The 18,021-nt window shown below is 27.0% G+C and overlaps 1 protein-coding gene across 4 annotated transcripts in view; it reads left to right on the plus strand.

Annotated features, from left to right (window-relative positions):
• The window catches only part of LOC112603592 (leucine-rich repeats and immunoglobulin-like domains protein 2), a 118,126-nt gene that overhangs the window by 87,493 nt on the left and 12,612 nt on the right, over positions 1 to 18,021 (plus strand). For all 4 annotated transcript variants that reach the window (XM_025352244.1, XM_025352252.1, XM_025352270.1 and 1 more), the window contains 4 exons: positions 4,265 to 4,653; positions 8,443 to 8,665; positions 8,731 to 8,867; positions 9,780 to 9,932. In XM_025352244.1, the coding sequence (XP_025208029.1) occupies positions 4,287 to 4,653; positions 8,443 to 8,665; positions 8,731 to 8,867; positions 9,780 to 9,932 (880 nt within the window). In that variant the 5' untranslated portion in view covers positions 4,265 to 4,286. The remainder of the gene's footprint in view (positions 1 to 4,264; positions 4,654 to 8,442; positions 8,666 to 8,730; positions 8,868 to 9,779; positions 9,933 to 18,021) is intronic.

Below are 18,021 nucleotides of genomic sequence, written 5' to 3' on the forward strand. Positions count from 1 at the left end.
TATTAAATATGTATACAGCATAAAGTCCAAAAAGATTTGTTTATGAACATAAAACGTAAATATTATTATAGTTATTAAACTCGAAGTCAACTCAATGTTTAAAAGTATTTGTAGCGAATCACACAATGATCTGTACACCTTTTTACAAATCGTAAACAGCCGTTATGGGGACAATAAATTACAAAAAGTTTCGATCAAAAGTTTTGAGTATTTTTTTTAAGTCACTATAAATCTATATAAACTTAAATTAATTTGACAAATATACAACAAAACGTCATCGAACTAAAAAAAAAAAATCTGACACGTGCTTTATACATGAATATTGTAAAACGTTAGTTTTGTAGTAATATGCCTATGCTCGTATAGGTAATTACTAATTTAGATCGATATGATCACTATGGTTATCAAGTACATAGCAATATTATATTTTTAAATCTGATTTTTTTTAATACTATTTAAAAATCATTTACTATACTTCATGTATTTAGTTAGTACCTACATTAATAATTAGTTTATTTAACATTGTATTATGTGATATTCATCCTTCATTGGTAAATTATTATAATTGGATAAGTCAAAAATTATTTATTATCATTATTATCACTATTATTATTATTATTATATTGTTGTTGTTGTTGTTGTTGTTGTTATAACTGTTCAATAAGAAAGCTCAGAACATTATAGTTTAACAAACAATTTAGCTACATAACTCTATAGATATCAATAATCGAGGAGTTACTGTGATAAAAACTTTTAAGACACTTTTTTCGCAAGTAAAATCTGTATTACATTTCAAATTACGAACTAAAACTTATGATCAACAATACACATGTCGATATAATCGTTTAAAGATGTTGTGATAAACATTTTAATGGGGTTTCATGTTCAAGATAATTAGTACGTTACGACTACAGTTATTATAACATTGTGTATACTACATGCGTTTACTAATCCAAGTATGAGGAAAACAAACATTTTTCGCGTACCATTTAGCCGGTTATAATACGGTACACACACGTCATATTATTAGTAACAAAATAGTATTGTTCCGACACGTACCAACACGGATTAAAAATCCAACAGTAGATCCCTTCATTACGGGCATTTTATACGTAATTCTGTATCTATTCTGCTGACTTTAAATTAAATATTGTTTATTTTTATTTATGAGTTATACAGAGTGGTTCAACGATCATTCGCACCCTCATTAATTTCATTTTCATAACAAATGTATTCTAACTATGAATATTTGAAAGTATACTAAAAACCGTAACATTTTAAAACGCTTAGATTTTTATACTATGTAAAGAGTATCCCGTGACGATATCCATTTATATCTTTAATTAAACGAGAATCGTTCATTTTTTTCGTGTAAATAGTAAGATATATGGCTTTTTTTTAAAACGTTTTTATATCTAAATCAAAATTTGAATAAGTAGTCTTGAAGTTATTTAAAGTTATATACTAAGGATAATATTATATCCATAAAAATTGATTAATAATACATATCAACCTCAATATCTTATAATTCGTAAAATGTACAATTATAATAAATAGTAGATTAAATATCATATTTTATTTTATAAGTTTATAAAACTATTTTTCTTAATACGTATATAAATTGTAATAACTCAGAAACTTCTTGTTCAAATTTTAATTTAGATACAATACCATTATCAAAAAAAAATATCAGCTTGAAAATTTACAGTAAAAAAGGAAAGTTTTACATATGAAATAACAAGTTTATATATTATGCACAGAACCGTACTTGAATTATAAAAAAAAAAATCCAAATATGATCCATAAGTATATCTAAAGCTTGCAAACGTTATAATTATAACGTTTTATTTGAAAAAACTGATTAAAATTTGTAAACATAATTATAACGAAAATCAATAAATATAAATAATTAAATAACACAAAACAAAACATAACGGTTAACAAAATATATGATATATCATAAAAAAAAACATAACGCAAAACGTTGTATATAATATATCACTAAAAGAAATAATTAATTTCCAATCATTTAATAGTTATTAATTAGGTATAAAATATATTAAAAAATTTAATTCTCAATAACAATTAACGCAAAAGTTGAATAACGTTTTAATTCTGAATAACGATCAACGCAAAACTTGTAAAACATTTTAATTGTAAATAACGTATTACAACTTTTTTTTTTCCAAATGCATGCCCTGATATATTTAGAAATTATCCAAAAACCATAATTGAATAAATTCATTATTAAAGGAAAAACAAGATAGAAATTATTATAGATAATTCAATTTGTATATAAACGTGTTTTCAATGAAACTAAAAGATCAAACAATTTCATTTAATTCGTATCAACATGACACGCTTTCGTATAAAACTTGATAGCATTATCGAAAACGATTTATTCTTCAAAATAAATAAAAACATAAAATCTTCTTTTATCCACGTTGAAAGTAGTAACGACTTATGGGTGTAAGCGCAGACTCAATCATCGAGGACTTTTATTTTTTTATTTAATAAAGTTTTACTGGCATATGTCATCTTAACTTATTGTTAATCAAATACATATTTTTTTTTTTATTATTTGTAAAATAAATAACAATTAGTAATAGTTAAAATAAATATTAATGATACAAGATACTACCGACTAAATTTTTAAATATTAACAAATCAGAAGAAAATTAAATATAAGACATATAATAGTTATGACAACAAGTCGTAAGGGCGTCCACGCTTGAGTCAGCGCACAGGAGGTGGGTCACTTAGTCTATAATATTTTGCTCTGTGAGCAGAATTGATGTGGTTTAAGAAGATAATTACCACTTTTTTTATGTACTCAGTTAATGTGGATAGCTGAAAGTCTTTGTGAAATGCGCCATTACATACAAACCGTAGAGCATTAGAAATTATTCTCAAAATTTTTGATTGGAAAACTTGTATTTTATGTATGTCGGTTTTTGCACAATTTCCCCACACAGGGGCTGCGTATAGAAGTAACGGTCATACGATTTACTTATATAACATAAAAGAACATTTCCAGCAGTTTGTCGGTTGATCAATGGGTTTAGGTTAGAAATTTTAACCTTTGTTAGCCTTGTTGTAGTTTGGAGGTGATATGTGGATTCCAAGTTAGTTTTCTGTCCAAAATTACACCAAGGTATTTTATATTAGGTGACCAAGGAATACTATTTAGGACTTAAATCCTATAATATATTTTTTAGCTAATAAGTTTGCCTCAAAAATAATTAACTCAGAATAACAACACAATTTTACAGTGCATTTTCCTGAAAACTAATGCAGTAGTAATATATATATTTTGTTATTTATTCAATGATTTCAATACTGACATTAAGGTAATATACATTTAAAATTTAAAATATTAAGCACATTTAAGACTACTCAACATAGTATAATCATACTAAATCGTGCTAACAATATTTTTACTTCATTTTCATTTTCAATATTTGTATGGTAAAAATGGTTATTAAGACCAATGCCCTTGATAATGGATATAAATAAAGTATAAATTAATAAATATTAATAGCTTTTAACTTAATATAGTTATAATAAGTTTTCTAACGATTTTTACAAATTATAAAATTCTAATTAATTATAAAACTAATTACTTTAATTTTTCAATTAACGTCGATACCTTCTAAACCTTTTGTTATGAATTATTATCCTAAGTACTTAAATTTTAATGATTCAAGAAATCAATACTTAGTTGTAAATTGTTAACCAATTGCCTACAAACTAAAAACCTTCATCGGGTTCACATATCTATACCTAGAACTATTTATTTTTTGATTAAGTTAATTTATATTTTTGTTTTTATTTTCTAATAAACCGGTAACACGTAAAACAAATGTTAATTTTTCAAAAATTCGTTAATTGTTATAAATATTTTACGATTTATTTAGATTTTATTCAGGGTATCGTCGTGAATAAAAACATATTGAGAACCACTGTCCACTAACCGTTTTATATACTACCATACTAGTAGGAAGGTTGGGCACTTTGTATCCAACTCAATTTCCTCTACTGAGATCCGCTCGTTTAACAGCTACATTATAATTACAAATAAATTTATTATAAATCTTTATTGTATCTTAAATTTATTTCAATGTTATACTGTAAGACCTTATTACAGTAAGTCATATTACTTAGGGTGTTAAACATATTCTAAACAACTAAATAAGTATAATAATTAACTTTTATAAGCTGCATTCACTATACTAACGTAACGTTACCTGATTTGTGGTTACAGGTATGGCGACCACCGGCTAGCGATGGTGCCCACGTCGGTATTGGTGTTCTGCGGCCTGTTGTCGGTCGTCTCCGTGGACCCGGCATGGTCCGCCAGCGGCCCGGTCATTCAGCAATGTCCCACGCACGGCGAAATTGCACCGTGTGTGTGCACGGTGAAGAAAAACGGTGGTCTGGACATACTGTGCGAGTTTACCGATCTGCAGCACATATCCAAGACAATGGCTGTACTCAAAGGCAAACCTTCGCTGGTCATATTCTACCTGAAACTCCGGCACAACAACCTGCCCAAGTTGCAGGGTTTCGTGTTCCTGGGCATGGACATCCGGCATCTGACTATACACAACAGCACCCTAGCCGTGGTCGAAGAGTCGTCACTGAGCTCTATCGGTGAGCATGAATTTATGACGTTGTAAATCACTGATAAGTCGTCCAAAACGGCGTTAGGATGGACGATGATTAGAATGCATGATTGCAAGGTTATCGCACGGTCATTTTTTGAAAAAGCAAACCATTTCATCGTAAAAAATATTTATATTAAAAGTACAGATAAAATAATAATATATCATAATGTAGTATGGGCACTTCCATCTACACACTAACAACCACGTGATTTCTGATATTAGCAATTTTATTTTCAACTGCCCAAAAATTATCTCCTCAAAGTGCCAATCCCTTTTTAATTTTTATATCCTCCAAAATCTCTTTCAATATTTAAAATATATTCTCCTTACCTCGCTCTACGTGAGGTATCTAGTTGTCTATAACAATATTATGGACCATGATTTGTAAATATAATCTTACAAATTTGTTATGCGTCATTAAAGCAATTCCGGTTTGATATATCCAATCTCTATCGTATTATCTCTCCCGTTTTTTCATTTCCATACGTAGAAACTTGAACCGGTTTCTATACATGTTCGATTCTATTTCATTTTTTTTTTTTTTTTTATATACACATTATAAAATTTCGCAATTTTTAGTACAAAGTATGTACCACAACAGGAACCAAGCACATAAATAATAAACTGTTGGTGTGTATAACATAGTAATACATTAATATACTTCCGGTTTTTCTGAACATTGTATTATGTTATATTTTATTGAATGCGTACTCTAAATTGTACACAAGACAACTTATAAACATTTATACTTTTTTTTCTTTGTTTGTAAGTTAAAACTTAAAACCGAGTTTACATTATAACTTATAATCTCCCCTCCCCGGTACTTGAAAAGCTTACACCATGGAACTCATGGAGATGTTATAATCAATACGTAATGTCAAGCACAAGTCATCGTCAACGCTCAAACGTAAAACACACACACGCATAACATAATATAATAATATAGTATGAAATTATTATCGTGAAACGAATTAATGTTTATCATGCAAATTTCAATGTTAATAATAAATGAACCTATGTAATATATTTCATCGATTTTCGTATATCAACAATATTATTATTACTGTATAATAAAATCCGTATAGGTAGGTCTTGTACAGCTGATTTTACATTCTGTCGAACTATTTCGGGAATAGTTTCGGTTAGTTGAACACCTATCAAATAGGAAATATCACGAGAATGTCGAAAACATCTATGAGTTTTTAAACATCATCACTTTCGTTTTCAAATAATCTCACATATTCAATCTGTTAAAAACTTTAAATAACGTTTTTCTTATTTTAGCACCGTCTATAAAAATCTCAACAATAGTAATACTTTCAAAACTAACAGATTAAAGATGATTGACAATATTTCAAAACACGTTTATTACGTATCTACGTACCTACTTTTTAAATATTAAAACACAAAAAAATTGTTAATTTGCCTTTTTTATGCTTATTTTTTTTTAAATTTTTTCTATTCAAATAATTATTGCATTTTAGATTCTTAGCGAAAATTATGTATCTTTTCTTGCTTAATATAAGTATACGATAAGATTTAAATAAAATTCTTCAATTTTCAACGTTAAGGGTGGTTTTGAATAAAAAAAATTTATCATTATAATTTTCACTAAGTATTTACATTGTTATTTTATATATATATATACATATTATATACCGTATATACAGTATAATTCTTAAAATATTTTGACTTTTTAACAATTTATATACAATTTAAATGTTTTTATTTTTATTTTTATAAGTAGCAAAAAAAAAAATTATGAGTAAGTAAGATTGCTTAAAACTCTATTACAAAGTTCCTAATAAGTGGTTTTTTCTCAATTAAAAAACATTAACATTTTATAGTCACAATATTTTTTTATAGGTATTTAAATTTTGTATTTTAACAAAATTAGTGAAAAACTAAAAAAGAAACAAGATTATTTGTAGTTAAAAATACATAAAAAATGTTCTGTTTTTACCTATGATTTTAAAATTTAATACAGGCTCTTTATAGGTTTTTCAACCTTTATAAAAAAAAAATTTTCCTAGAAAGCTGAATTTTATAAGTAAATAGAATTAAAATTTTTATAACATTGGATATCCACCCATATAATAATTATTATTCCCTTCCAAACAATTTTTATTCTTTATAGTAAGTAATTCAAAAATGAATGACCATAAATACTTAAAGTTTTCACAAAATTTTTAAATTATCATTTTCATAGCATTATATAAGATTTTCAACATTTTTCAACTCATTTTAAGTTATTTATTGGCATGCTAATTCCGATAAATAAATTATTCACTAGGTTAAAATGATTAAAAATTTAATACAAGATCCTCCGAATTTTATTCTTGTATAAAAATACTAAAAATACAATAAACAAATTTTTTTAAATGCTTTTGAAATTTGAATTTAAAATCTTAACAAAATCCATCAAAATTACAAAAAATGACAAACTACATTGTAATTTAAGATTCATAGAAACTTTTATTTTTATATCTAAACTTTGGCAATTTAATACAAAATGTCTTAAAAATAGCTCATATTAAAACCATAAAATTTAAAAATATACATAAGGCAATTATTTTTACAGACATTTTAAGTTAAAATTTGGAAAAAATTACTAATTTAAACGATAAATAACGATATTTATTATTTTGTTATACCATAAAAACATTATTCGTGAAAACTTAAAACTTGTACGTATATTATATATTATTATACATTTTACTATATACAATGACATTTTTGATTTAAATCAAAAAATATCTATTTATGTTATAAATCTATGTTTACTATGTTTTACGATATTTACAATAAGATGTTATTCAATTTTGAATTATTTAAATTTTTATAATACGTATAATATAAATGATTATTGTTATAATAATTTAATACTACATTATCCAAGAAAAAATTATATCATCGTATCGTAATACTAAATGTAAAATAAATAACTTTAATAGTTATATCAAAAAAAAAAAAAAAGAACCATATCACAAAATATACTTAATGGTATTATAGATAGGTGCTGATTGACCGTTTTTGCTCAGTATCGTTTTTTGTATACAATCATATTATGTCATTTAATTTTAATTTAATACGCCCATAATAGTAACCTACTCGACACCTAGTGTAGGTAAAGCAGAGTAATACTCACTTTTTTACCTGTTTTATTTTGAATACTCTGATACTAGTAAAAATAATAACCATATTAAAATTTTGTATTTTTAACATATTATTATACTATATATAATATACATATATATACGTATATAAATTTTAAATATACATTTTCTATAATTTAAATTTATCTGTAGGTAACAAATATTCCCAACGAAGCCATATATTTTTATTATTAGATTGTCACTTTCTTAAAGTTTTATATTTTATATGTTTAAATACTACAATATTTGTTGATCACCCTTTGTATGATTGTTGGACTTGGACTTGACATTACAGATAAAAAGTATTATTTTAAAGTAAATATTATTAACAAATAACCAACGTTAAAAAAACGCAAAAGTAAAATATATTTTAATTGATGAGGTGTTTTTATTTTTTTTATTAACTTAAAATGACGTTTAATTATATAATACTATTTATTATTACTTCAATAAAGCTGTTGGGTAGTTTTTCAGCTTGTTTTTTTAAATAATCACGTTCATAACTGTGTATAAGATTTTAAATCTAGTACCACGATAATTCCTTACATTTTTTTTCTCATATTAGCCTTACTTGATAAACCTATATATATTTATATTAATGTTTGTTTATGTCTATAAAGGAAAAGCTCTCACCCAATTAGATCTGTCTCAGAATTCGTTAAGCAGCGTACCAACTCCAGCGTTGAAGAGCTTAGATCGATTGCTGATATTTAATTTGAACCATAACAAAATCAGCGCTATCCACGCAAATGCTTTCGAGGGAATGAGCACGCTGGAGATATTAACATTGTACGAAAATAGGCTTACCAACATCGAGGCCAATGCGTTTGCCGGCACAGAGAAGTAATTTCATAGAATATTGTATTCGTAGTATTTTATTGGGTTATATAATTTTAATCGATCCACAGAAAACTGAAACGATTGAACATTGGTGGTAACGAACTGAGCCGGGTACCGACCGGAGCCCTACAGACAATGGATAACTTAAAGAAATTGGAAATTCAAGAAAACAAGATTACGTCGATCAGCGAAGGCGATTTCATAGGTAATTATTATTACTATTAATAATTCAATATTTTTGACTCCAAAATTGTTAGTATCATTTGAGTACAAATTATATGATATATAATTACTTTTGTTCATAATTTAATACAAAATAATTTCACTATCCACAAATTCCTCATAAATTATTATACGTAATTTACTGTAAACTTTTGAATGAAACACAGCTTTTATTGAGTTATCAAGTAGATGAAAATGTTAAATAGATTAAATATTAATAGCTAAGAAAATAATTTACTTTATAACATACATGACACATATTAAACTACGTTTGTTAAATTAAAGCATTCGTCATATGACATCCGTCTCTTTTATATGTTTCATTTTTCTATTAAAAATAATTTCAATGTTATTTTTCTCAAGGCTTGAGAGCTACTAAATTTATACTAATGTAAAGTACTTTTATTTTTTTTTTTTAAATACGTATATATGTATTATATTTTATTTAATAAGTATTGCATTTTTATTCTGATCCACTAATTGTTTTTAACTTTACGCTAAAGCATTATTAAAATGGTTCAGAGATACTATAGTTTAAAAAACATTTAAAAAAAAAATATGTATACATTATAAATGAAAAAAACAACAAATAATAATTAAAATGTAATATAATACTTCAAGTCTACATTAAAAATGTTTTTCGATAAATTATAAATAATAATAGTAATAATAATGTTCATTATTAATAATTAGAACTTGGGATTTTAATAAATAATTATCATAAATAAATTTTACGACTGTAATGATAGTGGCTGTTTTTACTTTTTCCAGGTTTACTGAGCATGTTTTTCAGTAAAACTCGTAACTGTGGTTGTTATATCTAATAAATTTTTTCTAAAAAATTAAACTACCGTTAAGTTAGCTTAAATTAATTCTATATATTTTATTATTTAAGGTTTACAAACATTAGATATGCTGATCCTAGCACACAATTACCTCAAACACATACCTGCCAAAGTATTTCGACATTTACCTCTATTGAATTCGTTGGAGTTAGACGGAAATCAAATATCGAGTATTGACGAAGAGGCTTTTTTCGGTTTGGAAGGTAAGAATATAATTTTTTAAATATTATAATACAAAAATAATTTTATGATATAAAAAAAAATACAAAAATTACAGTCAAATTTTTTATACTACAGATAATCATATCCATTTAAAAAGATTATACTATAATATATTTTTGGGAACTATGCATCTCTCGAGTTAGAGATAATTGAATTTTCATCACACAGCTCTCAACCATAAAACATTTAAAACGTTCGAGTATAAAAATATTTAAGTAGTTGTTATTTTAAGTGTAACAAAAAACAAAAAAAGTTTGCCATACTTACAAAAAGCTCTTACATAATATAGTAAAAAGGTATTTCCACAAAAACATGCGACGTCTTATCAACATTATCGGCGTAATACGTAGGTAGTTAAAGATAATAATATATTATTGTAAACAATTATTAATAATACACCTGTAATCGTTAGGAGACATATTTTTTATAATTCATCAAAACGGTTATTGTTGGAATTATGTATATAACTATATAATATATTGATCCGCCACACACCACTGGTAGTATTTAAGTTACACATTACACTCCGGTTATACTTTAACACGATATAAATGCATATAAAATAAATTTAAATGTATCTTTTAATACATTTTGTACCGAATAAATCAGACCGAGATTAAGGTCCATTGAATTAATGTTCTTTTGTTATAATAATTGCATAATCTTTTGGTAGAAGATTTTGAATTTATTCGAAAGGAAATCATATTATAATATTGGTGAATACCTCTTCATATTTTATTATATAAATGAATAAAACAAATATGATGTGTAAAACGGTGAAAATAATATAATTGTAGAATATTAAACAATGACATAAAAAAGAATTACCGTATAACGATAACAATATACAAACGAAGAATTTTTACTAATTTGTTATCAAATTTATAACGGTCTTACATTTTTACCACGAAAAGAGTAATTCGGATCAGCATCTCTAGTAAGTAATTGTTTTTACAACATGTAGAAACTTTTGTTTATGTACCTGAAAAATTCCCATAACAACAGTTTAAAAACTTAGACAAAGAAGATAATTCGATCAAAGATGAGAAAAACGCACAGCATAAAACATTTTCATAGTAAAAAATCACTGTACAATATTATATTTTATGATATTATGTATGAGTAAGATATTAGACAAACATTATGGGTTTTTATTTTAAGCCTCAAGCCATTCGGTTTCTTAAAATGTTATGTTTAATACATTACAAAATATAAAAACATACATCCAGTTCAGATGACGATGCTGCCGAAAAGATAGTGCGTATCTGAAGATCAAACACGATTAAAAAATTGTATTTCATCACAAAATATCGGGGCTTCCACCAACAGACAAAAACATTCAACATTCATTTAATTATTGACAAACTTATTTTTTAATTATTTTATTTTATTTTCAAATAACCATCAAAAGAAAAAAAAGAAAAATAATAAATTAAAATTTTTTAAAGGAATAATATAGACATGGTTTTTCATCGATCTATAATTATTGTTCTTGTACTCCCGTTTTAATACCTACAACCTCTATGTATATTTAATTAAGCCGCACCATGTAGTTGTCACAAGTTATTTTATAGTTCACCTAAAAAGGACTGATTTCCTTATTACTAATTTTTGAAAACTATGATAACAATAAATTATCAATACACCCAAAGGTAATAAATTATTTATAAAAACGCCAACGTTAAAAAGATATCCTAAGGGTGGCGAAAATCTATCCGTCAACTCACCTTTCATAAATACCATAAGAGCCCAGAATTTTTCATGCAGATAACAGTGGGTTCAAAATGTGATGTATAAGTTTAGTTCAACAAATACTCAAATTCGTAATTTATATTAAGAAACAGTAGATAAACGTGACTAATTTTTGGTAATTTGAACCACTTTTTCGAACTACACTCAACAACGTAACAAACACTACTTCTATAATTATATATTTATATACTTTAATTAGAAGCGGAATTACGTTAATATTCGAAATGCCAACATTATTATACAGTGTGATTCACCAAATATGTTCACCCCATTTTTTTGTCAATAGTACAATTATTCAAAATCTGATTTTTAGAATTTTTAAATATATACCTACTTGCTACCATATTTTAATACTATTGAGATTCTTTGTATCACTTAAGGAGTGTTCTCTGAAGATTCAAACTTCGGTTTTTTTTAATAAGAATTTTTAGAACTATTATCCTTAGATGCTTATAAACATTTTTATAACTGAAAAACTACTAGATACATCGAAATTGTTTAAAAAAATGATTCATCAAATAATAATAATTATCAGTAAAAAAGAAAAATTGTCATTTGAAAAACAAAAAATTGTTTCACTACGGAACACTCCACGAATAGTAAAATCAATCTTAAGACTATAAATTATTGTCTTTAAATACTCGTATATTTAAAAATTCCAGAATTTGAATAAATTTGTTACTAAAGAAAAAAATGGTGGTGAGTACTGAGCATGCTTAATTAAATAACCCTGTGTATGTATCAATAAATATTATGCATGTATTAAAATATTATAATATCATCCAATTTCACACCATTACAAGTATTAATTGATGCAATACTCATTAGTCATTACTCATTAAAACGCCATAAACGAAAGCTGATAAATCAATATTTTTTTCGCACAATTTAACCGAGATATCAACGCCGTTTTAACAACGCAAGATTGCAGATATAAATACTACTTTACCTACCAAATCTATAATATATATATGTATATAGAGAGATAGTTGAAAGAGAGTGACGGTGGAATAGAGGAAAATAGCACTCGAGTAGCAAACGGGAACTTATATGTAGAAAAGAAAGAGCAGGAAAAAAACGCATAAAAAAAGCTCGTTAAAAATAAATTACGAAATCCGCAGAAACGGATTTACAACGAGTACCGTATTCTCTGTATAGACGTGTCAAAAGCATAAGGGAGAGTGAGAACTTGTCCGTTTTCGTTCGCTTTTCATTTGCAGCAAGCTCGAACAGTCCACGCGGGCGAGAAGCGGAGAACCGAGAATGAGAGATATGTATGCGAAGAGATACGACGTGACAAGGGGGTTGGTTGTAGACAGAACAAAAAAGGACGAGTATTATTATAATATAGTTGACGACTATGATATGCGCTCGTTTTTTGGTACACGCTTTTGCCAGTATAGAAATAAAATATGATGTAGCGTTCTCAACATTTCTCTTCCGGCGAAAAATTCAAAACAATTCGTCAACCGTGATAGGCACAACCCGCCGCTTAAGGCCGACGACGGTCGTAGACTACGGTTGCTATCGCCGAATCCCACACAGTGATAGCGTTACGACTCCGTCAAAGCTATGATCACTATGAATCATATCATACAATGCCTGTATTCTGTATAGTGTATATCACAAAAATGTACGACAAATAATTCAGAAGTATTTTTTTTTAATATAAAACACTTTATATCAACAACAAAAATTCATTCCTGAAAATTGAGTTTTTTGAAATTTAAAACGTCGTTTATTTTTCATCCATATAATTTTCGGTGTAAAAATAAAATTAGACCAATATGACATACTTTGCTCAACCGATTCAACAAAAATTATTAACGTTGGAAAAAATGTTTAAATCGTACTCAGTCGCCATACTAAAAATGATACTCCGATAATAAGACTATATATAAAGTTATATGGCTGATATATCTATATTGTGACGGTATATTTATCAATGCTAATTGAAACCGTCAACAACGCATTAATACACAAATCCTGTCGGTACAAAATTTAACGGAATCCGAATTTCGTAATCAAATACTATGTATTATTATGTATTACACGAGCGTTTAATGTCAGCAGTATATATTGGTACACACGACTCACATAATCACTACCCTACACATATGCCGTGTGTTCACCGATCGATAAAAGTGTAATTATATATTGCTCCAGCCTACGAACGGCGCAGGCAGATGTCTCCTATATGATATTATTATAACAGTGCGTTGGCTATAGTTACCGTATGTGTAATATAAGAGTCGCAATAAAACGATGTATTATGTCACTTTACGACTAGCTATTATCAGTTGACGCGCATGTAGGTACATTAACGCGTATACCTATGTAGGTAACTACGTATGTGTATGTGTGTGCGCGCGTTTTAGTTCATGTTGACTTAACGACGGACCATAAACTTTTCCCGGAGGGATGCATTTGTCCTCGGAACCTGATTCCCTGTGAAACTCGAAAACTTCTTACCCATGTCGACTTTAACACCAGTTATCACCAGCAATTATCTACAAAAAAAGACGTTTTTCTGAGCCATCGCCGTAATAGTTCGTGTTGATCGCGCTTTCAAATGGCAATTCAAACTTTTTTCTAAAAATATTTCTGAAGCAGTATCCCGTACAATAAAAATACCTCTCGAACGTTATACAAACTCGTCATTCTTAGTACTAAATATACATATCACCATCATAACGTTTCCTAATGAATTTATTTTACATAATGTCAACTAAACAATATTCTTAGAAATACGTCGTAATTATACTTTATTCGTATAGAATAAGTCGTTGTTTTTTCGTCTACTCTTTTAGAAAATTATTTATTTTTTTAAATTATTGTTTTAAAAATTCAAATCATCAACCATTACCTAATAAATCTATTTTTAAATTATAGCTAGTCTACAACTGAATCTTAAATCGAATTAAAATGTAATTTAGTAGAAGACTCTTTTTTCCGTTACACGATCACGGCGACTGGCGAATCATCGAAATCACTAATCAGTAATCACCCAACGATTTTGAACATTTTTTTTTTTTAAACAAACAAATGAGAACAAATAAATTTATTAATACATAACGTGTATCATGATACGCTGCACGTCGGGCAGACTACCTGTACCCACCTATATACGAGTATAACATGAGTCATGACCACATAATTATGCATGTATAATTTTTTTTTGTTTTTTAAACTGTACTTTGCATATTCATGCAGTTTTATCATCCGGCATTAAATCACAATAAACTACTATACATAGATCCTACCCGTCTGCCTGGTCGTAGATGACCTATACTCCACCGAGTACATAATATATTATATAATGTAAGGCCGGACGCGCATCAACCGCGTAACGCGCGTGTATCACTCGTATAATACATAAGACCGCTCGATTTCGGGATGAATACGTAATCAAAGACCAACACGAGCTTTTACAGTTTTCGTCTCAACTCGAATTAGGTAAAGCGTAAATAGTAATTTATATTTATAAAGTTCGTGTATATATCTAAAATCTAAATCAAAAATCGTAGAAAGTGCGCGCAGTACTGGCCGCTATTTGTTTCTCTTCCCACCAAAATCCATCACAATCCACCACTTCGAGCAATAATTCACACTTGTTGTTTGGGCCTTAGCACTACTGGTATTGTGAATTTATATTCATTGAACGCGGCAAACTATCAAATCCCAAAATGTATAGGACAGCCTCTGAGCCCTGTGCAGGGGATGAATGATTTATGAACATTACACCCGAATCACGTTTGGCGGTCGTGGGCCTCCGGCTGATACGGTGAAAAGGACACAATTTTATTAGCTGCAAGCGAATCTACAGTCTCAGCCATGCACCAATAGAAATTTAAAATTGTAAAATTGTATTGTACAAGTGTATATTATAAGTCGTCTACAAAATGTAAAAATAATACAAATAGTATAAAAAGTAAAACATTATAAGTGATAAGCTAATAGTGAAAATAAAAAATGTTAATGTAATAACGCTAATAACTGTTAATTGTGTTGACGTCCAAGACCAGCTCTCGTGTGATAACAGATAACTGTATTTTTAGGTATTATTTTCATAGTTAAAATTATCGAATTTTATTTTCATTGATTATATTCTTATTATATTTTTATAGTGAGTAAAAAACAAACTATTATTTTATTTTTAATTACTCATTAATTTATTTATGTTTTTTCTGAAAAATTTAGTAACTAAAATGTTGAAAATAAATAAGCTTTCATAAAAGTTTAAAAAATAAAGTTCACAGGTTCAACTATAGAGTTATAATTCTGGAAGGTGTCTAATTTTATAAATTCGACAGAGGCCCGCAACGCCTTCGCCCCTGTACCCCTGACTTACTAACAATATTACAAATCTTTGATAATATGCAGGTAATTATGATATTATTTACAACTTTTAGTAAAATACAATTTATAATTAATATGTATTCTCCTTACTAACTAGATGTATATTAACCAAAATCAAATTAAGAAAATAATAGATATTTTTGTACAACTATAGAAATAACAAGCAAATAATAGAATTTTAGTTTCAACTATGAACTTAAATTGTATTTTGCCAAAAGTTTTAAACAATGACATATTTATGTCTATCATCCTACCACAGAAATAATGTAAAAAGAGATACTAATTATTAGGGCTCGGAAGTTGATGCATTTTGCATTTTTTTTTTTCTTTGGAACTTTTTAGACGATGCTCTCCTGGCCACAAATCTGTTTCATAAGCATGTGAATCTAAATAACTAATTTTTATTTTGCATTTTTTTGCATTTTTTGGTGTTTATTACTTTTTAAGTCATTTTTTGAGATTTTTAGGTCATTTTCCCACATTTTTAGTTATTTTTACTGATTTCACACTAGTTCATTTCTTATCGTTTCTTGTTGACCATTATGCCGATAACTTAAACCACAGACATTTATAAAACAAATATTTTTAATTTTTTAATTTTCCTATTTTAAGGACATTTTTGTCATTTTTATGTCATATTTTATTGTTTTTAAGGTCATCAACTTCCGAGCCCTATTAATTATATTAAATTTATAAAAAAGCTTAAAATACAAAATATATTTACCTATGTAGTTTGTATTTTAATTATAATTCCCTTTTTTTGAAACTATAAATTTCCAAAACATCTTTAATACCTATTTCAAATTAAATAAATACTTCTAAAATAAAATGACTTAGTCCCAGCAAATTATTTATTAATTTTCTCAAAATGTTACAACACTATTATTAATTTGTATTAATATAAATGATACGCCTATTTTTCACCAAGATCTGTATCTGAACATTTTGAATAATTTACAGATATTGAGCTAAATACAAATGACTGAGTAAAAAACGAATCGTCTGGATTGTTAATGAATTATTCTTAAATATCCACATTCACCACAGCATTACTATGTAGAATATTATTTTTTTAATATTAATATAAAGCTTAAAATGTCAAATACTTTTTTTGATCACTTTTATCCATTATAAAAAAATACAAACATACCAAATTTTATGGTAAGCGTACTTAAATGTATAAAAAAAAACTGCTACATTGCTTCGTAAAACTCAAGGAAAATGGAATGACTATGATTAATTTATTATTCTTTTAATTACATAAACTACGAAGCAAGTGACTGAAGAGATCTCAAGCTGTGATTACAAGTAGCTCACTATCGTACGTACCACGATTATTGGTACCGTGGCATCAGAAAAGGCCGTCGACCTGTCATTATGCTTTTTAAAATGTAAATGTTTAATCATGTTTATCACCAAATCAAACGCATTGATAATGTAATAAAATGATAATAACAAATTATTTCTTTTCTATTATAATTGATTGAATTTAATTACCATAATATTAAGTGAACAGTCCTCAAAATTAATTTTAATATGCTAAAATACGTTTAAAAAACTAGAGGGGATGCTATAGATAAAACTAGGAAGCTAAATTTTCTAGCCTAATTTCACCTATGATAAAGTTATTAATTTTTAATTATTATTTCATCTGTATCACGTTTATTGATTAAAATAAGACATACATAAGACGCTTTTGATAATATGATAATATTTTACTATAAAAATTAATTTTTTTTCATAAATTATTTGTATTTATTCTTTAGAATCTAGACTACGAAACAAAATCTTAATTTTCAATTTCTACATATTATTTAATATTAATTATTAGTCATCATTTACATAACTTAATACATTATTAAACTATAGTATTAGTGATTGAAATATTCTTAAATAGGTGCTTTTAATAACTAAGCCCCGTACAATAATTCTTGTATAATAAACTAGCTAATCCTTCAC

This window comes from Melanaphis sacchari, unplaced genomic scaffold, assembly GCF_002803265.2.
Source record: "Melanaphis sacchari strain LSU unplaced genomic scaffold, SCAv2.0 Contig0_pilon_pilon, whole genome shotgun sequence".
Taxonomy (NCBI): Eukaryota; Metazoa; Arthropoda; class Insecta; order Hemiptera; family Aphididae; genus Melanaphis; species Melanaphis sacchari.